We start from the raw sequence: 23,657 nt of genomic DNA, 5'->3' as shown, positions 1-23,657 counted from the left end.
TTAAACTCACCACAGTGAAACATAAAGATCCTAAAATGTGCAAGAGAGAAACGTCAGATTACTCTCAGAGGATCTCCAATCAGACTCACAGCTGACTTCTCATCAGAAACCCTACAAGCTAGGAGGGAATGGTGAGAGGTAGTCCAAGTACTAAGTTAAAAGACACAGATTGGCTGATTGGCTTAAGGAACAAAACCCATCTATTTGCTGCTTACAAGAAACACATCTTTCCAATAAAGATCCATACAGACTGAAAGTGAAAGGCTGGAAAAAGATATACCATGCCAACAGAAATGAAAAAAGAACGGGCGTAGCCATCTTAATATTGGACAACATAAACTTTACCACAAAAACTGTTAGGAGAGACAAAGAGGGGCACTATATAATGATTAAGGGATCAATTCAACAGGAAGATATAACGATTATCAATGTATATGCACCTAATTACAGGGCACCGGTTTATTTAAAATATTTGTTAAGGGACTTAAAGGGAGACTTAGACCCCAATACAACAGTACTGGGGGACTTCAATACCCCACTCTCAGATCAACAGGACAGAAGATCAACAAGGAGACAGTAGATTTAAATGACACTATAGCCCAAATGGATCTAACAGATATCTACAGAACTTCTCATCCTACACAGAAAGCATTTACATTCTTTTCAGCAGTACATGGAACCTTCTCTAGGATTGACCACATACTAGGCCATAAAGCAAGTCTCAGCAAATTCAAAAGAATTAGAATCATACCATGCAGCTTCTCAGACCATAAAGGAATGAAGTTGGAAATTAGCAACTCAGGAATCCCTACAGCATATGCAAACGCAACATCAAAACAAAAAACCCACTTAAGAGATGGGCCAAGGACTTCAATAGACATTTTTCAAAAGAGGAAATCCAAATGGCCAACAGACACATGAAAAAATGTTCAAGATCACTAGCAATCAGGGAAATACAAATCAAAACCACAATGAGATTTCACCTCACCCCGGTTAGAATGGCTCACATTCAGAAATCTACCAACAATAGATGCTGGAGAGGATGTGGGGGAAAAGGGACACTAACCCACTGTTGTTGGGAATGCAAACTGGTTAAGCCACTATGGAAGTCAGTCTGGAGATTCCTCAGAAACCTGAATATAACCCTACCAATTCAACCCAGCCCTCCCACTCCTTGGAATTTACCCAAAGGAAATTAAATTGGCAAACAAAAAAGCTATCTGCATCTTAATGTTTACTGCAGCTCAATTCACAATAGCTAAGACCTGGAACCAACCCAAATGCCCATCAACAGTAGACTGGATAAAGAAATTATGGGACATGTACTCTATAGAATACTATACAGCAGTCAAAAACAACGAAATCTGGTCATTTGCAACAAGATGGAGGAATTTGGAAAACATCATGCTGAGCAAATTAAGCCAGTCCCAAAGGGACAAATATCATATGTTCTCCTGATTGGTGACAACTAACTGAGCACCAAAGGGGAAACTTGTTGAAGTGAAATGGACACTATGAGAAACAGTGACCTGATCAGCTCTTGTCCTGATTGTTGATGTACAATGTAATACTTTATCCATTTTAGTATTTTCTCTTTGTTTTGTTCTAGTACTCTTGGTTGAACTCTGTAATTAACACACAATTATTCTTAGGTATTTAAATTTTAACTGAAAAGTGATCCCTGTTAGGAATGTGGAAAGCATTATGCTGAGTGAAATAAGCCAGTCCCAAAGGGACAAATACCATATGTTCTCCCTGATTGGTGACAACTAACTGAGCACCAAAAAGGAAACCTGTTAAAGTGAAATGAACACTATGAGAAACGGTGACTTGATCAGCCCTTACCCTGACTGTTGATGAACAACTTAATACGTTATCCCTCTTAGTATTTTTTTGTTTATTTGTTCTACTTAATACTTTTGGTTGAATACTGTAATCAATACACAGTTATTCTCAAGTGTTGAAACTTAACTGAAAAGTGATCACTGTTAAATATAAGAGTGGGAATAAGAGAGGGAAGAGATGTGCAATTCGGGACATGCTCAAGCTGACTTATCTCAAACGGTTGAGTTAGAAACATACCAGGGGACTCCAATTCAATCCCATCAAGGTGGCATGTACCAATGCCATCTCACTAGTCCCAGTGATCAATTTCTGTTCACAATTGATCATAATGATAGGACTAAGAGCCAAAGGGAGCACATACACAAGACTAGTGTCTGCAAATACTAGCTGATAGAATAAAAAAGGGAGAGAATGATCCAACATGGGAAGCGAGATACACAGCAGACCCATAGAATGGCAGATGTCCTAAACAGCACTCTGGCCTCAGAATCAGCCCTTAAGGCATTTGGATCTGGCTGAAAAGCCCATGAGAGTATTACAGGCATGGAAAGCCAAAACACTCTGGCAAAAAAAAAAAAAAAAAAACAAAACCAAACCTACATGAAAGATCTCCACGAGTGAGATCCCAGTGGAAAGAACAGGTCAAGGTACCTTTCTCTGAAGGGAGGAGAGAACTTCTACTTTGACAACGACCTTGTCTAGATATGATCAGAGTGGGTGAACTCAAAAGGCTTCCATAGCCTTGGCGACTCATGACAAGAGCCTAGGGTGATTACTGATGCCATAAACAAGAGTGTCAACTTGTTAAGTCAACAGCAGGAGTCACTTTGCACTTACTCCTCATGTAGGATCTCTGTCCTTAATGTGCTGTACATTGTGATTTAATGCTATAACGAGTACTCAAACAGTATTTTTCACTTTGTGTTTCTATGTGGGTGCAAACTGTTGAAATCTTTACTTAATATATGCTAAACTGATCTTCTGTATATAAAGAGAATTGAAAATGAATCTTGATGTGAATGGAAGGGGGGAGGGAGAGGGAAAAGGGGAGGGAGAGGGAAAGGGGAGGGTTGCGGGTGGGAGGGAAGTTATGGGGGGGCATTATAATCCATAAGCTGTACTTTGGAAATTTATATTCATTAAATAAAAGTTTAAAAAAATTTTTTTTAAATCTTATATACTCAAGCTTTGTAACACTGGAAAAATACAAATCTTTTATGTGAACATCATTCCTACTGTGTCTCCTAGATAAAATATTTCTAAGTGTTTCTGAAGGAGACTATCTGAAGGCCCAATATGCTTGGGGTGTTAATATAATGTTCTAAAAATCAGCTTCTTTCACATGAGTTATGTGGTAACTTTTGCTGAAATCAACTGTAATTCTACTTTTGCTTTAAACTCAAAAACTAAATTTCATATTTGAAAAACAGGCATATTAGTAATAATATTCAACTTAACATGATGCTACCAATGAAAGAGTTGAAATGGGTGAGAAGGATAATTATAATGGGATGGGTGACAAGACAGCTAAGATTTCCTTGGAATGTACTATATATAAGGATGTCAGATTCTATTCTAATCATTAATTATCTAAATCTTCCCAGCAACACTGAATAAGACATGACTATTATATCAAAAAAGAAACTGAAAGTTAAAAGATTAAATAACTTTCCTACATTACAAGGCTAGTAAAACAGTACAACCCAGATCTCAATTCTGATGGTATGATTTTACACTAACTAAAATACATTCAGCTTATAAGACCAACTATTTAAAAGTAATATAATTAAGAAAGATATACTATTTAATTAGTTCTTACCTCTTCAGGCAGTTCACTGTACATGGTTTCAGAGGTAGACAATAAAAATATAGGTGAAAATGATGGTATGTCTTGTAGCAATGTCAGAAAAGTTGCTCTCACAGTTTCACTGACAGCTTCCCACCAATCACCAATGTGAGGCATGTAAACAATACTTGGTACTGTTCTTCGAGCTTCACGAAAAATCTAATTAAAGAAAGAATCCAAATTAACAAACTCAAATTGTTCATTCTAAAGTCTACCTAGTAACCCCCAAATGTATGAAACCTGTCAGGCCTATACTGTCATTAGTTTTAGCTTCCAAATTTAAGCTCTTCAAGATACAATGCACAAGCCTTCTATCTAACCCTTGCCTCACGGAGGGGAAGGAGCATTTCTTTTTACGATTTTATTCTTTTTCAGTATATATTAATAGGATAAAGGTATCAAATTGCTCTACTTAACTATCGTGTACAGATAATAAAGTAAAACACCATTAGAAAATACACTTCAGATAAAGAGATATACATGCACCTATATTCACCCATGTTAGAGAGAGACCAGGAACCTTTTAAACAGAAGAAAAGGACAATGTGGTTTACATATATAAGCCCATGGCCTAAAAAGAATCACTCCACATATGAATCAAATAGATATCTTAATCAAGATGTATCACCCTGCAACTTGAAATCAATGAGCCACTTGCTGAATCACTTACTCAACTTCCCCCATCACCTTAGTTCAATCTTTCATAAAACAGTCACAAATATTCTTACTTCTCTAAAGCACAATAAATAAATTAGCAAAAATCTCTGCGATACCTCCATTGTCAGAAAATACAATGAGCTTGAAAATGAAGTACTCGTAAGGTGTTAAAAGAGAGAATCCTAATCACAGCTTCAATGGCATTCTGCCAACACACACCAGTAAGGACAAGGTTGGCTATTAGTAAGCTGCAAGCAGAGCTACCATCCTTTACATATGAGTCCACAGCTCAACAGCCCATCAGCCAATTCTCACTTGTTAATATGACATCTCTTCATTATTTTTTAACAAGGTTAGGTATAAACGTAAAAATCTGACTACATTTCTTCAATCTAATTTGATAATTCTATCCCTAAAATTCTCTACTTATTTTCTCTTATTTTGTATACAATTCTGTTAGCCTATCTGTTGCATAAGATACAGAAATAAGAATCTAACATTTAAAATGATTGGGATTATCAGAAAATTTCCTAAAAATAAAAAGATTATTTTTCTTTAATGAGTAAAATTTATCAGTTGCATGAATTTTTAAATAATACATTTTATACAGCTTTAAACCTCCTGTGCAAAATCAAATGCATTGCCAATAGTAAACCAGATGAAAGAGACTCAAAACTCTTCCCTAAAATTGGAAGAAATGTCTATATTGCAACCACTCACATCAAATGTAATATTTGCATATCCACCAATCCAGAACATTGAACAGGACAGCTCCTTCAGGAGTCTCAAATTTAGACCTACATTGCAAACAGGCACAAACCTATCCAGGATCTTGAAAATCCAGGGATTTTTTTCCCCCCAAAAGTACTTTTATAAAATTCATACAAGAAAAATCAGTATAAATATTGGCAAAAGGAAGGAGCCACACAGGAGCACAAAGGCTACTAAAGCATTTGTTTCAAAAAAAAAAAAATTCATGCCACATAAATCAGGCATAGTATGTGGAATACAGGGACCAACTCCTTCGCTGCTTTCCAATTCCCCACTCTGCTGATAAAACTTGGGAGGGAGAGTCAGCCAGGAGAGAGAGGTGACCACCTGAAAAAGACTGAGCCGCAACTTACTGAGAAACCTCACAAAACTAACCATCTGATCCAGCCATGCAAGCTGCCACATGCCCAGGGCGCAAGAGAGATGAGAAAACATGCCTTCTTGAAAAATGAATTTTTGCCTTTCATTCTAGTACTTCTAGGTTAGGTTCTCTAGGAACACGTGTTGAGAGCATCTAGCTCATTATGAAGTATCAGAAAGGATGGGAACAGCATCAGAGAATTGAGGGATATTAAGAACTTTACAGAGTCAGAAGTTAAATACCACAGAACTGCAAGTGTTCCACAGTATTTGCAAGGCTGAACTAGATACAAGCACCACCAGATATGAACAAATTGGGGCCTTTATTTCTTTTCATCTAATCCCCTCAAAATTAACAGATTAATGATATTCTATAGACCTTGCTATTTCCAAAGCCTTTAGAAAAATATCCTTGGTAAAATTTTTAAATTATATTTAAAAACCCAGAAGGGGGAAAAAAATCAGACAACTCTTAAGTTAAATACAGAAAAGTAAAAAGGCTTATTAGGCTTTCTGATTCACGAGTGTATAATTACATGAATTGAGAAATAACCTGACTACATCAGATACCAATATTTGGGAATACTTATAATTTTTCTCCTAAGCCCTTAGGGGGGAACCATGCTTAATTTCTAGAAAAAAATTAAAAAGCACTACCAAAACAAGTTTTCTTTTTGATGCCTTACTCCATATTATCTTAAAATATTAAAACTTTGCTGTTTTCTTTAAATACTCAACCTACCTGTTCTAATCCCCCAGTTTTCTTTCCTAATGAAAATTCAGAAGAAATTGAATCTGAGAAGAGCATTTAAAAATTTTAAGAGTATAAATATCAGGAAAAAAAGTTTAATCCCACTGTGATTTTTTTTTGTAATATAAAAATAGCTCTTCAGCAGTTTGTTACTAACTTTTAAAGTTGTATAGTAAAATACACTCTGTGAAATCAAATAACCAGATAATTCAAGTTGGAAAATAAAGCCTTGTTTTAATGAAGCGGCAACTGTCTTGGGAACAAGTGATGCCATTTGAGAACTAGAAAAATACTCACCTACGGGGTGTCTTGGATTGGTGGATGTGCAAGGTGTAGTAGAAAACAGAAAAACTGTTATAGAGAAAAAAAGACAGTAGGCCAAATTACTGAACCAACCGTTTCAAAATACCTCTGACATGACCAGCACTCTTGCACAAGTAAAATGAACACACACCAGCATATGTGAACTGTTCATTTTGATTATTTAAACAATATACTCCATTTCCTTCTGGCCTCCTTCTTGCCCTAGACATCACAGTCCCTTATATAACTAATTTTAAAAATTGCTTGGTTAAAAAAAATTCACAAACTACTTCTGCTAAATAATAACGATATTGAAGGCAAAAATCAGGCCACTGAAGTTGGAAGTATCATACAAGGAAGTTCCAATAACATAAACTGCAGTTACATTTACAAGAGTTCTAATCATCTCAAAAGCTAAACTTTGAAGTCAGTATTTTAGCCACCAAATTAAAATGCTGAGTGCATAAAATTTAGTATATTTTTTAAATTAAGAATTTATAGCCTCAAAATAAGACATTTTCTTTAGAAACTGAAAACTAGAAAAAATTTAAAAACACACATGACTGAAACACAAAGGTCAAAACTAGTATGGTTTTCATTTGTTTAAAAAGGGATTACACAAGCCAGCACCGTGGCTCACTTGGCTAATTTTCCACCTGCGGTGCCGGCACACCGGGTTCTAGTCCCAGTTGGGCCGCTGGGTACTAGTCCTGGTTGCTCCTCTTCTAGTCAGCTCTCTGCTGTGGCCCGGGAAGGCAGAGGAGGATGGCCCAAGTGCTTGGGTCCCTGCACCCGCATGGGAGACTGGGAGGAAGTACCCAGCTCCTGGCTTCGGATCGGCGCAGCACCGGCCGTAACAGCTATTAGGGGAGTGAACAAATGGAAGGAAGACCTTTCTGTCTCTCTCTCACTGTCTATAACTCTCTGCCTCTCTCTCTCTCACAGTCTAACTCTGCCTGGCAAAAAATAAAAAAAAAGGGGGGGGGGGTTTACACAAGAAAGAAGGAAACAACTTCATCATAAAAGACTTCTAGAATAACAGTATCATGAATATACTACCGTTACAAAATATTACAAGCAGTAGAAGTCTTGGGATCTAAAACACTCTCAATTATTGCAAAAATTAAAAAGGAATAATAAAATAAGTTTAATTCCTTGTGTTATGCCATCACAAAACATTAAAATAAATATCACTGCACTGTCACCTAGTTTATTCCACTTCTGTCCCTTTACTTCATTTACAGTCCATGTGCCTAATATTTATGGAGCATATTCTATGAAAAAAAGGCACTGTCTAGCTTCTGAAGGTTCAGGATTCAAGAAATAAGGTGTCAAATTTCTTTATATGCACACAAAATCAGCCTGTTAGAATACACATTTATACTAGTTTGGGCTGCTATATTATGAATATTATAAAAGCATATCATGAAAATGAAATTGCTCACATCTTTTATTGATGTTTCATTTTCTAAAGACTTTAGGAATTTCAGTATGTATGATATAATCTAGCTAATTTATTTTATTTACAACACAAAACAAAACAAAGCCATATTATGTAGAAAAATCAAGACACCACATGAACAAACTCAAAAGCATCCAAAATATATACAGACTGCTACAGAGAAGCCCAGAGACCCATTAAGCACAAACACAAGAGCGTCCAAAATATACACATAAGTAAATATATTAATTCCTTAATGCCACTCACACAAAAAGGATTCCCCCTGGGAATTTTCCGATACAATTTCTTTCTAAGGAAATAAAATTTCTAAAATTTCCACCCAGCAAATACCTTATTTATCACAAAAGACCTTATTTATTTACAAACCATAGAGTAACTCCAAAGTTTTTCAAAGACCATATGTAAATATATTAATTCAATCCTGCCTCTCTATTAATGAAAAAATAAAATACAACACACTCAGCAGTGCTTTTTTTTCCTCCTAAGTCAGCAGTAGAAATACAGAAGGCAAAAAATACACTTGAGGATGTCAGGAAAAGGGAATCACAGATGTTTTTTTTTTTTAAAGAGTATCTGAAGACTCTTTTCCTACCTTGGCATAATGCTCAATAAATCTTTCAGGCTATACCAAGGTTTTCCATTCTCCTACCAAAACCTTTGGAAAGGTCAGTAACATACGTACACACATACACATACACATATACACATAAGCACACACATATAATACACACACATACACATGCATATGTGCACACACACAGAGCAATGTTACAAATGCTGGCATTCATTTTAGTAATAAATGTCCAACTAAGGTACAATGACCCATTAAAGAGCTATATCTCAAAAGTACTATCTATTGAAGACCCAGAATAGTAATACTCAGAATGCATTTTAAACTACAGATTGGTAATCAGAAATTTTTAAAAGAACCCCCAATTGATTCTGATGCATGAACAACCAGAAAAACCCTATAGTAGATACTAACTCCTCTACCATTTCTTCACCACAACTGATAATACTGATCAATAGTTGAGATACTCATAAGGAGAAAAAAAAAGTTCTGTTTCACACATTCTTGCACATGAATATGCTACAAAGGACAGACTTATACAAATAAACACAATCCCCAGAGCATAAAGATTATCAAGTAGGGTACTTCCCTCATTCCAACACACTACACATCAAATATAGCCCTTTAAAGGTGATTTAAGATTTCTTACTTTAAAGACTGCCTTTTTTGTCCATGTAATGCCACTAAATATCCAACTTAATACTAAGTATCTTAGAGCCTGGAGAAAAGCTTACAAGCTTAAACTGCCATAGACTGAACCCTTACATTCGACATCTATCTAGAGATGGCCCTAAAGGATATCTCCCAAGACAGGTAAGGCAAGAGAGAAGAAAACAAAGGGTGTACACTCATAGAGCAGAAGAAAAAAGAGACGGCTTTTTAATCTTTCCAGGGTTTTAGCACCTGACTCATGCCCACTCTTCTCTCAGAGGTTTTTTTTTTTTTTTTTTTTTTTTTTTTTTTTTTTTTTTAACATTTATTTTATTTATTTGAAAGGCAGAGTTACAGAGGGAGAGAGAGCAAGCTTCCATCTGCTGGTTCACTCCCCAAATGGCCACGACAGCTAGGGCTGGGCCAGGCCAAAGCCAGGAACCAGGAATCAGGAGCTTCCTCCGGGTGACCCATGTGTGTGCGAGGGCCCAAGCACTTGGGCCGTCCTCTGCTGCTTTTCCAGGCACATCAGCAAGGAGCTAGATAGGAAGTAGAGAAGCCAGGACATGAACCAGTGACCAGATGAAATGCCAGCATCGAAGATGGCAGCTTTACCCAATACTCCACAATGCAGCCCCTTCCCTCAGACTTTCATACCTACTTTATAACTAGGCTTGTGAAACCTGTACATATTATTTTAAAATTTCTGAGTTTTATTATAATACAGCCTCTTTTCAGAGAATTTTATATATATATATATAAAATATTTATTTATTATTTATTTGAGATGCAGAATTACAGGGAGAGAAGGACAGAGAGGGAAGGAGAAAAAGAGAAAGATCTATCTTCTGCTGGATCATTCCCCTAAATGGCTGCAAGAGTCAGGGCTAGGCCAGGCCTATAGGAGCCTGGAACTCACATGGGTGGTAAGGAATCATTTCAACTGCTTTCCCAGGCATGATAGCAGGGAACTGGATGGGAAGTGAAGCAGCCAGAACTCGAATCAGGGCTAACATGGAATATCAGCATCATAAGTGGCGGCTTACCTGCGTGCCACAGTGTCAGCCACTATATTTTTTAAAAGATGGTATTATGTTTATGAATTGAAAATGATTTAAAATAGGCACTTAAGATACAAATAAGCAGAGATTAACCAAGACATGATTGCCCGACATACTGCCAGTGTTCAAAAGAAGTCCTGACTTTGTCCTCAGAGATGGACATCCATGTGGTAATCACTCAAGAATGAACTCTACTTCTACCCAGAAGTTCCTGGGTGTGAGCTGTGATGTCTTGTGTATTAGAGGAAGTAAAATACAACCAAAACAACAACAGAGGGTTTCTGGGGTTTTCCATGCCAAGTGACACTTCTTCCCAACACCCCCCCCCCCCAACTAATGCCAACAAAAAAGAAGCAAAAGCCAAGAAATGTAAAAGAGCTGATGGGTATGAGGTTGGAATTCACATTTAACCAATTAGGAGTCAGAAAATGAAGCCCAGGATCCCAGCATAACGTTCACGACACTGCTTCCTAAGCCTTCCCTTGCCTATGTTTGCCTGTGCTTGTGTTTGTGAATATGCATACATGTTAGCCATAAGGAATAACAACAGATAGGCGACTCTATATCAGTGAAAACGTTTCAAAGTGATTTATTTTTAGTTTTGCTTGATGTAGTCAAATACATCGCTAAGAGAAGACAAAATGCCAGACAATACAGCAGAGTAGAAGCTTAAACAGTTCACACAGTTCCCAATTATTCAAATTCCTTCCCCAAAGCCAACAACCATTATTAACAGTTTTTTGGGATGCTCTTTCTTTCACTAACATCTCTTTCCTCTTTCCATATCAGCCCATGTAAATCTACCTCATTTTTGTGAATGAATTCACAATATTCCTTTGGATCTCAAGATATTCCATAATTTATTTTAGCCAGTTCCCCATTAAAGACTATTTAGTTTGTTGTTATGCTTTGCCTGGCAATTATACCCAATGCTGTGCTAAATATCTTTGTACATTTGGCACTGAAAAACTGTAGCTAACCTATCTTTAGGAAAAATTCCTACACATAATTCCCAGCTCAAAAGGTACATGTACTTGAACTTTTATATATTATTCATCTTACTTTATTTTTTTAGAGACAGACAGAGATCTCCCATCTGCTGGTTCTCCCCCAAATGCCCATCACAGTTCACGCCAGCAAACACTGAAATAAGGAGCCAGGAGCTCAACTTGGGTCTCCCACATGGGTAGCAGGGACCTAAATATTTCAGCCATCCCTGCTGCCTCCCAGGACATGCATTAGCAGGAAGCTAGAATCGAGAGAACAGCCAGGCATCCCAAGTGGTGTCCTGCCCCTGTACTTGAACTTTTAAAAGACAGTGCCAAACTATACTCCTAAATCATTGAATAAATTTACATTTGTACTTACCAAGTATGAGTATTATTACATTTTTTAAAAATCAAACCTGATTTCAGCTTTCTGTTAATGCACACTCTGGAAGGCAGCAGCAAATGGTTCTCATGCCCCAATCCATGGTAACCATACATGAGACTCAGACTGAGTTGCTGGCCCAAAGTTTCAGCTTGATCCAACCCCAGATGTGTGGACATTTGAGGGGTAATCCAGTAGATGGAAGATCTCTCTAGAACTCTGCCTTTCTTATGAACAAAAACTTTACAGGACAATATTAGCAGCATGATTTAAAAAATAAGCAGACTCTAGAAGAGTCTTGATTTCTTATAACATCACTCACTAACTCTGTGAATTCAGCAGTTATTTAACCTATCTGGATCTCAGTTTTCTCATTAGTAAATGAGAATAATAACAATTTAATATTTTATGGTCTTGTGATGAGTAACAAAAAAATCAATATGATAACTTAGGTTAATACCTGAAACATATAAAAATCAAAAAAAATATAATACTTATAATATTCTTTTCTAATTTTTTTCTTTTTTGAAGAAATTTATTTATTTTATTTAAACATAAGAGTTACAGAGAGAGAGGGAAAAAAGCAAAAAGATGGAGATCTTCCATCCCTGGTTCACTCCCCAGGTGGTCACAATGGCCAAGTCTAGCCAGGCCAAAGCCAAGAGCCAGGAACTTTTTGGCAGGGGTCCAAGCAGTTGGGCCATCTTTCACTGCTTTTCCCAGGCCGTAAGCAGGGAGCTGGATAGGAAGTGGAGCAACTGGGAGACAAACATAATAGGCAGCAGCTTTACTCATTATACCACAATACCATCCCCCTAATTCTCTTTTTCAATTTTTCACTAGTCAATTCTGAGAAATTGACTCAGAGAATATGCCAGTAGAATGCAACCAAAGTAACTGATCTTATAAGAAATTATATGTTACAAAGCATTTTTCGAGAGATCTCTTTCTTTGCAGCGAACAATACATACATATTAATGAAAAGTTATTATATATACAATTGTACATATATATGACATAAATCTAATTTTATAAGAATATCAATGTATTTATATAAATATATGTAACGTATTTTCAGTTTCAATTATTGATTTGGATGCTAATAGTATCTTATAACTCATGTGTTCTACTTGAAGGGACTGTGGACTTCAGAATTTGACATCAGTAATACTATTAAAGATCTTCTGCAGAAAAAAAAAATCAAAACTGATAGTTTTTTTCATTTGTAAGTGAGGCTAAGAATCTTCAAATTTTTATTAGTTGCATTTTCTATTTCTTCTGTAAATGGAAGGCTCTTATTTTGCCAATTTTTGTGTTGGGTTGTTATTCTTTTTCTTACTGATTTTAAGATAGTTTTGAATAGTTAGGAAAATTGTCCTTGATTCGTCTGTTGCAAATATACTTTTACCCAAGCTTTGTTCATTAATTTTATTTAAAGAATGCTTTTTGCCAGGTGTAATTTAAAATTTTATACAGTGAAATTCCTTCACATCTCTATGTTCTGGCTTTTGTGCCTTGCTTAAAAATTACTGTCTCAAACAGAAGATAATAAATATATGAAGCTTGCGAATTTTCCTAGCACTTTTATCCTTCTACTAATAACCTAGAATTTATTTTGGGATATAGAAAAAGGTAGGAAATTTAGTTGTTTTGTTTTTCATTTGCCACTATTACAGCAACCCAGTTTTCTAAGATCATTTATTAAATAACCCATTTCTTCCATCTACTAATATGAAATGTATTCATTGTCTTGATCATGCTACTCATAAATCTAAGTTTGAATTCTCTATTCTGTTCTATCATTTTATCTATCTACCCTGCAGAGGTACAAATGCTTTATAACTGCAAGTTTGTTATACTACAAAAGTCTGTTAGGGCTCCTTCATTATTTTTTCCCATTAGAAAAATCTGATAAGGCTTTGTCCTTACACTTTTTTCTTTTTTGTTTTTTTTTCTGCTATTCTCACATTTATTTTCCAGAAGAAACAGAACTCTTTTAAATTTCTGCCCTAAAATTTGGGGGGCATTTAGTTTAATTACATTAACTTAGAACTCATCACAGCTCTCCGTTTCTAGTCTTACCCTCCATGAGCTATCAATAAGGAACAGCAGCAGTAGTAGAGATAAGCATGGTTATAACCAACAATTGCTGAGTACTATAAGCCTGACCTATTTGATGAGCTTATTTTAATGCTCAAAATAATCTCATGGTAAGTATCACTATTTCCATTTCAAGGATGAGGAAATCAAGGCTCTAAGGGATAAGCAGTTTGTCCAAGGTCACAACCAATAAATAAGGTAGCTGAGATTTTAATCTGTTGTAAATTGACTTCAGTCCATACTCTGAATTGTAGTACAGTAACTACAAACAGATGTGACTTTCATTTATTCAAAGTTTTCTTCGTTTAGGCCCTGCATATTAATTGTTTCAGTTGAACTGCATATTAATTGTTTCAGTAAACTTAGTTGCTATTTTAAATGAGACCTCTTCATCCACTATATTTCTAACTTGATATAATCTGTGTAAAAGAAAACTATAGATATTTGAACATTAACTTTGAAACCACCTACCTCATAAAATTGCCTTATTGTCCCTAGTAATGTTTTAGTTGACATTGTAAGTTCTCAAAATATACAATTATTTCATAGGAACATATTTATAACTTCAATGCATCCTTTCTAATATTTATAACTCTAAATGTCTAAATTAATATTGCATGCCTCTATAATTGTACATTACTCTTGCTACTGGATTCCATTTGTAATATTTTCTTCATGATCACTGCCTAAGTGAAATTAGTCTACAGTTTTCTTTACATTTCTTTGAAAGGTTTGGTACTGCTGTTTCTGATAATGTCACAGCTTTCCTACTTTCTCTTGTATTTTGTGCAGCTTTTGGCTTTGTTTACAATTTATTTGTTTGCATGAGAGGCAAAGAGAAAGAGAGCTCCCATCCACTGTGGGCTCCCCAAATGCCCACAATGACTAGGACTTGGCCAGGCTGGGAACTGGGGACTAGATCCGGGTTCCCCATGTGGGCAGCAGAAATCAAATTAGCTGAGCTATCATCGCCACCTCCAAAGGTCTGCATTAGCAGAAAACTGGAATCAAGGGCCAGAGTCAGAGATCAGAGCCAGGCACTCCAACATGGGACACAGGCGTCCCAGACACTACACCAAACACTCATGCCTTTTTCCCACACTTTGGAAAACTTTAAACAGCATTAAAATTAACTTATCCTTTAATATTAAAATAATTCACCTGTGAAACTGTCCAGATTTAGTGCTTTTATGGCACTTGCTCAATTTTCTCTTCCATGGTTAGTGTCTATGTGGGTTCTTTCTTTTATCAAATCAATTTTCATAGTTTATATTTTCCTAGTAAATCATTTTGATTCATTTTAAATGGTATCAGATAGTCCTCTTACCTGCATCAATCTGTAATAACTTTCTTACTAAAAGGAAAGATACGAGCAAACATATAAATCAACGTTACTGGAAAAAACTCACATCCAAGATGCTGAGTTAAACGTATCAAAGCAGGAGCAAAATAACTGGCATTCGGCCTTTTATTCAGGCCATGGGTTTTGGAAATAAATCTATAAATGGGGCTTTGTAATAGTGAAGTTCTGCTAGGATGTTCATACCCAGAGAACTGTGAATAAAACAGAAATTAAACTACTATGAACTGTTTTTAAAATACTTATTTCTTGCTATAAAGTAGGGAATGGTTTTCAGTTAGTTACAGTATATTTATTAAGTATTCATGAGTACAAAATGTAGTTTAAAAAAAAAACTATGTGAAGTACTTTTATAAGTTATTACTCCTGTTACCTAAACTCTAAAAGTAGGCTAAATATCAGAGTACAAAATGACATTGCTCTAATGGATCAGAAATGTTATTATGAAATCATTTAATGAATAAGCACTTACTGTGAGCTAGACTCTGTCAGAGATATAGAAATGGTTAAGGCATAGTCTTGTAGTTCAAGAAACATATTCCCCTCATCTCTAGTTCCAACATAACATACTTCTAATATATTCATGGTTATATATATAAAAACTTCAGGAAATATAAATAGCAGCACTAGAACTTTGCTTCACAGAAGAGCAAATATAAAATAGTTGAAAATCAAATATCGAATACATTTAACTATTGATACAAATATCCATAATTTTTGAGCTGCTCTGAGTATTCAATACTAATAGTAAATCCTGACATCTTAAATTGAATATAATTTCCTTTTCTATGATAAGGTCCTAAGTAATGAAACAGGACATTAAAATCTTAGCAAAGATGGATATGAAAAGAACAATGAACTCACTTTAAAATATAGCAAAAGGATCTTCTGCTCCAATATCAGAATGTTAATGGAAAACCAATAAAAACTTAATATCCTTTTTATCATTCTTTGAAAAAATCTTATCTATAAACTCTATACAATATTATATATATATATATATATATAAAACCAAGATATAAGCAATGTACTTTAATATGTTAGAGACCTACCTGTGCACATGATTCTTCAGGTGTTTTGGCACTAACTGAATAAAGTGCTGGGAGATCTAGTCTATGCACAGAGAATCTTTCTAAAGTATGCAGAAGTGCTGGAGCAAGGTGAGAAGTTTGACCTGAGCCTCGTTCTCCAGACAGCAATAATCGTGGCCTGTAAGAGGTTGGCTGATGATACGGTGACCTGTAATACACATAAGACATAATGATCTCAAAACCACACATTCTGAAGACAGATATAAAAGAGTGCACAAATATATTTACATTAAAAGAATGTAACTACAAATTAACAGAATTTTATCAAAATAGTGATTTTTTTCTTTAATCATGATTTTTAAATCTTTGATCATTTTAGTAACCAAGATGTCCCAAAAAATCTACTCTAAAAGAAAGTTAAACTACCTTGGTATTCATCCTTTAATATCACATATAGTAACTTGGGGATGCATCAGACTGTGTTATTTAGTTATTAATTATTCAAGATGAAATGCTAAGAAGTCCGCTTCTCCAATAAAGAGAAGGTTCTAAAGGTTACTCTAAATGCAGAATTTTTTTGTAGAATTTAAAAAAAAATGGTTGACATGCTAAATTTAATGTTATGCCTATTTCCTCCCTGCTTTAGTGTAAATGTGTCTCCCACAAATTAGTATGCTGAAATAATTGTTACATGACAGTTTCATGAGATGGAACCTCTAGGAGGCAATTAAGTGGACAAGTGACCTTATAAAAGGGCTTGAAGGAACTAGCCAGCCTCTTGGGGGCTTCTGCCATGTGAGGACACAGAGCTGGTCCACTCTAGAAGAAGCAGTGCTCAAGGCACCATCCTGAAAGCAGAGGCCAGGCCCTCACCAGATTCCAAACATGCCAGTGCATTGATCTTGGTCATGCAGACTCCTTAACTGTGAACACTAAGTTTACATTTATGAGTCTCAAGTATTTTGTTCAGCAGCAGACAAGGGTTAAGATAGATATATTTCCCAAGCACATTAGCAGGGAGCTGAATTGGAAGTGGAACAGCATCTATATAGGTTGCCAGCACTGCAGGCCGGGGCTTTAAACCACTGAGCCACAAGGCTGGCCCCTAAATAGATATATTTTAAAAACAGCACAAAAGGGGTAGGCATTGGGCTTAATGGTTAAGACACTCAGCCCCCATACTGGAATGCCAGGGTTCATGAGTCAGTTCTGGTTCCCAATTCCAGCTTCCAGCTAATGCAAACCCTGGAAGGAAGCAGATGATGACTCAATTTTTGGGTTCCTGTCACCCACATGAGAGATGTGGAGTGAGTTCTTACCTCCAGGTTTCAGCCCAACTCAACTCCGCCCATTGTGGGCACATGGAAAATGAACCAGCAAATGAAGAGAATGCCCTTGCCGCTCTGTTTCTCTCCCCTCCTCAAATAACTTTTTTTTTTTTAATTTTTAGAACCTTTTCAGAGATGATAAATTTTGTTTCAAGCAAAAATTCACTGCTCTTACTGTAATATAAGACATCACGAGCAACACCAGAGAAAGAAAATACATTAAACCAAACATTAATTTTGTATTTCCAGGGCCAGCCCTGTGGTGTAGCAGGTAAAGCTGCCACCTATGAAACTGGCATCCCATTTGGGTACTAGTTCAAGACACAGCTGCTCTGCTTGTGATCCAGCTCCCTGTCAACATGCCAAGTAAAGCAGTAGAAGATGCTCCAAGTGCTTGAGCCCCTGTACTCATGTGGGAGACCCAGAAGAAGCCCTTGGCCTTGGCCTGGCACAGATTCTCTGTTGTGGCCATTTGGGGAGTGAACCAGCAGGTGTGAGATGTCTGTGTCTCTCTCTGTCTCTGTCTCTGTCTCTCTCTCTCTCTGTGTCTCTCCCTCTCTCTCTCTGTAACTCTGCCTTTCAAATAAATAAAAATATATCTTAAAAAAAAGAAAAAATTTGTATTTTCAAGATTCTATAATAGTATTAAAATAATAAATGAAACAAGCTTATCTATATCATTATAGTAGTGCTGGAAATTCTAAATGCAATACAATAAGAATAAAAGCAAATTAAAAGTGAAGCTAATAGAAAGAAATTGGGGAAAAAACAGGCGTAAAGGATATGCTTATACACAAGATAATCCAAGAGAACCACTAGTAAGTATCAGCAAAAAGAAACAAAACCAAGGACAGAAACAGAAAAATTAATAATTTCCTAAATATGAACAATAACCAATGTAATAAAAAAGCAAGGAGCTTTTATTCACAACTGCAAAAACAGATGAAAGGGAAAAATATAAAGTAATAATCTTAGCAAAAAAAATGTGAAACTGAGACTAAACTGCAAAACTAAATACTTAAAGATGACAATTCTCCCAAAAACATTTAAATTTTATCCATTTAAAAATATCAAATCAAAATCTCAAAAGAATCTGGGGGAAGATGTTAACACTTATTTTCAACATTTATCTGAAAGAATATTCAAATAAGAATATCAAGAAAATTTTAGAAAAGCATCCTAATGATTTTAGAGCATCCAAACATATTTTAGTAACAAGAACTTCATACAGATCTCTTGGTAAATTTTCATAAAAACTCCATGAAACATATCATTTCATTTATTAAACAGTTGAGGAAACCACAGCTCAGAGAAGTTAAATACAAGATTACACACTTAAAGGCAAGAGTTCAAATTCTTATTATAGGGGCCAGCGCTGTGGTGCAGTGGTTTAATGCCCTGGCTTGAAGCGCCAGCATCCCACATCCCAGTTCCAGTCGCGGCTGCTTCACTTCCTGTTCAGCTCTGCTGTGGCCTGGGAAAGCAGCAGAAGATGGCCCAAGTCCTTGGGACCCTGCACCCTCATGGAAGACCCAGAAGAAGTTGCTGGCTCCTGGCTTTCGATCAGTGCAGCTCCAGCTGCTGTGGCCAACTGGGGAGTGAACCAGCGGATGGAAGACCTCTCTCTCTCTCTCCCTCTCCCTCTCCTCTCTCTGTGTAACTCTTTCAAATAAATAAATACATCTTTTTAAAAAAATTCTGATTATAAAACCAAGATTATTGCACCAGTATGTTAAGAAATGACCTACTTTTTGTTGAAACATATTATAAATAAGAAGCCGGCACTGTGGCGCAATGGGTTAAAGCCCTGGCCTGAAGTACCGGCATCCCATATGGGCGCCAGTTCTAGTCCCGGCTGTTCCTCTTCCAGTCCAGCTCTCTGCCATGGCCTGGGAAAGCAGTAGAAGATGGCCCAAGTGCTTGGGACACTGAACCCACGTGGGAGACCTGGAAGAAGCTCCTGGCTCCTGGTTTCGGAACGGCGCAACTCCAGTCATTGCAGCCATCTGGGGAGTGAACCAGCAGATAGAAGACCTCTCTCTGTTTCTACCTCTCTCTGTAACTCTGTCTTTCAAATAAATAAAATAATTCTTTTAAAAAAACACATTATAAATAACAATTAGTAAAATGTAGAATAAGCCAAAGAAAGGAAACAACAACAACAAAATGGAACTTCAGGTCCAGCGCTGGGGTACAGCAGATTAAGCTGCACTGTTCCAAGTCCCAGCTGCTCCACTTCCAATCCAGCTCCCTGTTAATGTGCTTGGGAAAACAGCAGAGGATGGTCCAAGTACTTGGGCTCCTTGATTGTCGTGGGAGACCTGGATGAAACTCCTGGCTCCTAGTTTCAGCCTGGCCCAGTCCTGGCTTTTGCAGCCATTTGGGGAGTGAACCAGTGGAAGGAAGCTCTCTCTCTCTCTACACATCTCCCTCTCTCTGTAACTCTGCCTTTCAAATAAGTAAAATTAAAAAAAAAAAATGGAATATAACAAGCAGTCTAAGAAACAAATTATAGTGATTGGAAGAATTTTATATAAGCACAAAAATAAACAGATCAAGGATAGATGATAAATGTTTAAAAATATGGAGTACATAGATTTTCATTTCAGCATAAGCCAAGTGAATTCTAATACAGAAACAAAAAACAAGAGGTTCATGTATTTTGAATTAAAAAAAACTAAAAAATTCTATAACTCAACAAATTACAGACTGAATCAAATAGCAAACAGCCAAATGAGAAAACAAATTCTCCATAAACAGGAATGATTCTTTTTTTTTTTCTTTTTTTTTTCTTTTTTTTTTTTTTCTTTTTTGACAGGCAGAGTGGACAGTGAGAGACAGAGACAGAGAGAAAGGTCTTCCTTTGCCGTTGGTTCACCCTCCAATGGCCGCCGCGGCCGGCGCGCTGTGGCCGGCTCACCGCGCTGATCCGATGGCAGGAGCCAGGAGCCAGGTGCTTTTCCTGGTCTCCCATGGGGTGCAGGGCCCAAGCACCTGGGCCATCCTCCACTGCACTCCCTGGCCACAGCAGAGAGCTGGCCTGGAAGAGGGGCAACCGGGACAGAATCCGGCACCCCAACCGGGACTAGAACCTGGTGTGCCGGCGCCGCTAGGCGGAGGATTAGCCTAGTGAGCCGCGGCGCCGGCCTCAGGAATGATTCTTAAAGTACAAAGAGTTATGTGCTTGTTTAAAGCTTCATGAGCAAAGGATATAAACAATTTAAAGACAACAGAAATAGGTAACATTTTGAAAATGTTTATTCATTTAACAACTATAAAATACCTCCAGTGCTGCATGTCTTGAGCCAACAATACCAAAGTTACCACAGAACTCATAATTGAAAAAGAAGCATATAATTTGGTGCTATTAATAAACAATATTGTTTAAGTACACTGTACTATGGGAGACCTCAATCAGAGATTCATAGAAGGCTTTCCAGGAAATGTGTTAGCAAAGCAGAAACCCTACAGAATGGAAGCAGAAGGGATGAATTCCAAGGAAGAATAGAATAGCAGGATGTGCAAAGGAAAAGCGGCTCAACTAAGCATGGCCCTTTGGCGTAACTGAAACAGTTCATATAGCTAGCTTTGTTTAACATGTTGGGGCATTGCAGGGGTAAAGATACTAGGGTTGAGGCAGAGGACAGAGAGACAAAATTTGAACAGCTATAAAAATTTTTGTAAGCTATGTTATAAGTTTAGGATATATACTGAAGACAGTGGGGAAGCATTAAGAAACTTGAGAGGGGCCGGCGCTGTGGCTCAGCGGGACGCCCTGGCCTGGGGCGACAGCAGCCCATATGGGCGCCAGTTCTAGTCCTGGCTGCTCCTCTTCTGATCCAGCTCTCTGCTATGGCCTGGGAGAGCAATGGAGGATGACCCAGGTCCTTGGGCCCCTGCACCCGCATGGGAGACCCAGAAGAGGCTCCTGGTTCCTGGCTTCGAATCGGTGCAGTTCCGGCCGTTGCGGCCATATGGGGAGTGAACCATCGGCTGGAAGACCTCTCCCTCTGTCTCTACCTCTCTCTGTAACTCTTTCAAATGAATAAAAATAAAAATCTAAAAAAAAAAAAGAAAGAAAGAAACTTGAGAAAGGAGTGTCATAATACACTCACGCTTTGTGCGAATAACTCTAGCTCAGAATATAAGTATAAGAAAGCGTTTTGAAAGAAGGCAAAATGATAAATTAAATTAAAAAGTTGGCCAGGTAAAGGTTCTGCTATGGTAATCCAGGCCTGAGATGTTAATGACAGACTAAATAAGAATGGTTTCAGGGGCCAACAGTGTGGTGCAGGTTAGTCCTCTGCCTGCGGTGCTGGCATCCTATATGGGCACTGGTTCTAGTCCCAGCTGCTCCTCTTCCGATCCAGCTCTCTGCTAAGGCCTGGAAAGCAGAAAAAAAATGGCCCAAGTGCTTGGGCCCCTACACCTGCGTGGGAGACCAGGAAGAGGCACCTGGCTCCTGGCTTCGGATCAGTGCAGCTCTGGCCGTTGCAGCAATTTGGGGAGTGAACCAACGGATGGAAGTCCTTTCTCTCTGTCTCTTGCTCTCACTGTCTGTAACTCTACCTCTCAAATAAATAATAAAATCTTAACAAAAAAAAAAAAAAAAGAATGGGTTCAGAGAAAGGGAGAAGGAATATAGGCAGAGATGAGGCATTTAGGTAAGAAAAACCAGCAGGCCTTGGTCAATGACTAAATGTAGAAAGGAAGAAAAAGAATGAAGTTCAGGATGATGTCAAATTCTAGCTGGGACAAATGAATGGATGATTGGATTATTCACAGGAAAAGAAGGGGAGATACAGTCTAATTACACATGGAAAGATGTGTGGCACAACAAGAGAAAGACAAGCAGCTGGACAGGGTCTAAGGTGCAAGACTAGCTAGTCTTGAAAAGAATATGGTGGTCATTAATATGAAGATTAAAAATTAAGAAAATGGAAATAATGACATTATTTTTTAAAGATTTATTTATTTATCTGAACAGAATTAGAGAGAGAGAGAAGGAGAGAAAGCGAGATCTTCCAACCACTGGTTCACTACCCAAATGTCCACAACAGAGAGAGCTAGACCAGTCCAAAGCCAGGAGCCAGGATTCCCCATACAGGCGCAGGGGCCCATCTGGAAGAATCTGGATTCTTCCAGATCCCGCACATGGGTGCAGGGACCCAAGGACTTGGGCCATCTTCTGCTGCTTTCCAAGGCACATCAGCAGGAAGCTAGATCAGAACTGGAGCAGCCAGGACTTAAACTGGTGCCCGTATGGGATGCCAGCACTAAGGCAGCGGCTTTACCCACTATGCCACAGCACCAGCCCCAATAATGACATATATTTATCTGTTAGACTGATAAACTAAAGATTAACTTTAATATCCATTATTAGTGAGATGATGTGAAAATTGGTATTTCTTTTATTTTTTTATTTTTTGACAGGCAGAGTGGACAGTGAGAGAGAGAGAGACAGAGAGAAAGGTCTTCCTTTGCCGTTGGTTCACCCTCCAATGGCCGCCGCGGCCGGCGCACCGCGCTGATCCGATGGAAGGAGCCAGGTGCTTCTCCTGGTCTCCCATGGGGTGCAGGGCCCAAGCACTTGGGCCATCATCCACTGCACTCCCTGGCCACAGCAGAGAGCTGGCCTGGAAGAGGGGCAACCGGGACAGAATCCAGCACCCCGACCAGGACTAGAACCCAGTGTGCCAGCGCCGCAAGGCAGAGGATTAGCCTAGTGAGCCGCGGTGCCGGCCAAAAATTGGTATTTCTATAAACGGTAGGAATGAGAACAAAAGCACAAATTTTGTCTTAACATGCCAAAATGTCAGTCTAAAAATATTCTGTGGCTCATCCCACTCCTAATGACTCTCTAATTTCTTACCAATTCTCTATATTTTTCTATAGTATTTGTCTTCTAACATTCTCTGTCATGTGTGCATACATACACCCTATTTCTCTATCACATTTATTGTTTTAGTATTTGTTTCCTCCATCTAAACTTAGTTCACTTTGTTCAATGACATATCCTAAGTCCTTAGCATAAGGTCTGGCACATAACAGACACTTTTTTACAAAAAATCTGAATGACTGAATGAATTTAAGAAAGAGCAAATGAGGGGCCAGCATTGTGGTACAGCAGGCTAAGCCACCACCCACAACCCCAGCACTCCATATGAGAATTGGTTCAAGTCCCAGCTG

The 23,657-nt window shown here is 37.7% G+C and overlaps 1 protein-coding gene across 4 annotated transcripts in view; it reads right to left on the bottom strand.

The window, feature by feature from the left end:
* ATAD2B (ATPase family AAA domain containing 2B) overlaps window positions 1–23,657 on the bottom strand; it is a 221,521-nt gene that overhangs the window by 65,146 nt on the left and 132,718 nt on the right. For all 4 annotated transcript variants that reach the window (XM_002710061.5, XM_070069369.1, XM_070069368.1 and 1 more), the window contains exons 18-19: window positions 16,162–16,348; window positions 3,665–3,850 (exon numbers count right to left, since the gene is read on the bottom strand). In XM_002710061.5, the coding sequence (XP_002710107.1) occupies window positions 3,665–3,850; window positions 16,162–16,348 (373 nt within the window). The remainder of the gene's footprint in view (window positions 1–3,664; window positions 3,851–16,161; window positions 16,349–23,657) is intronic.

The sequence above is a fragment of the Oryctolagus cuniculus genome, chromosome 2 (assembly GCF_964237555.1).
Source record: "Oryctolagus cuniculus chromosome 2, mOryCun1.1, whole genome shotgun sequence".
Lineage (NCBI taxonomy): Eukaryota > Metazoa > Chordata > Mammalia > Lagomorpha > Leporidae > Oryctolagus > Oryctolagus cuniculus.
This window is presented reverse-complemented; position numbering and strand designations above follow the sequence as displayed.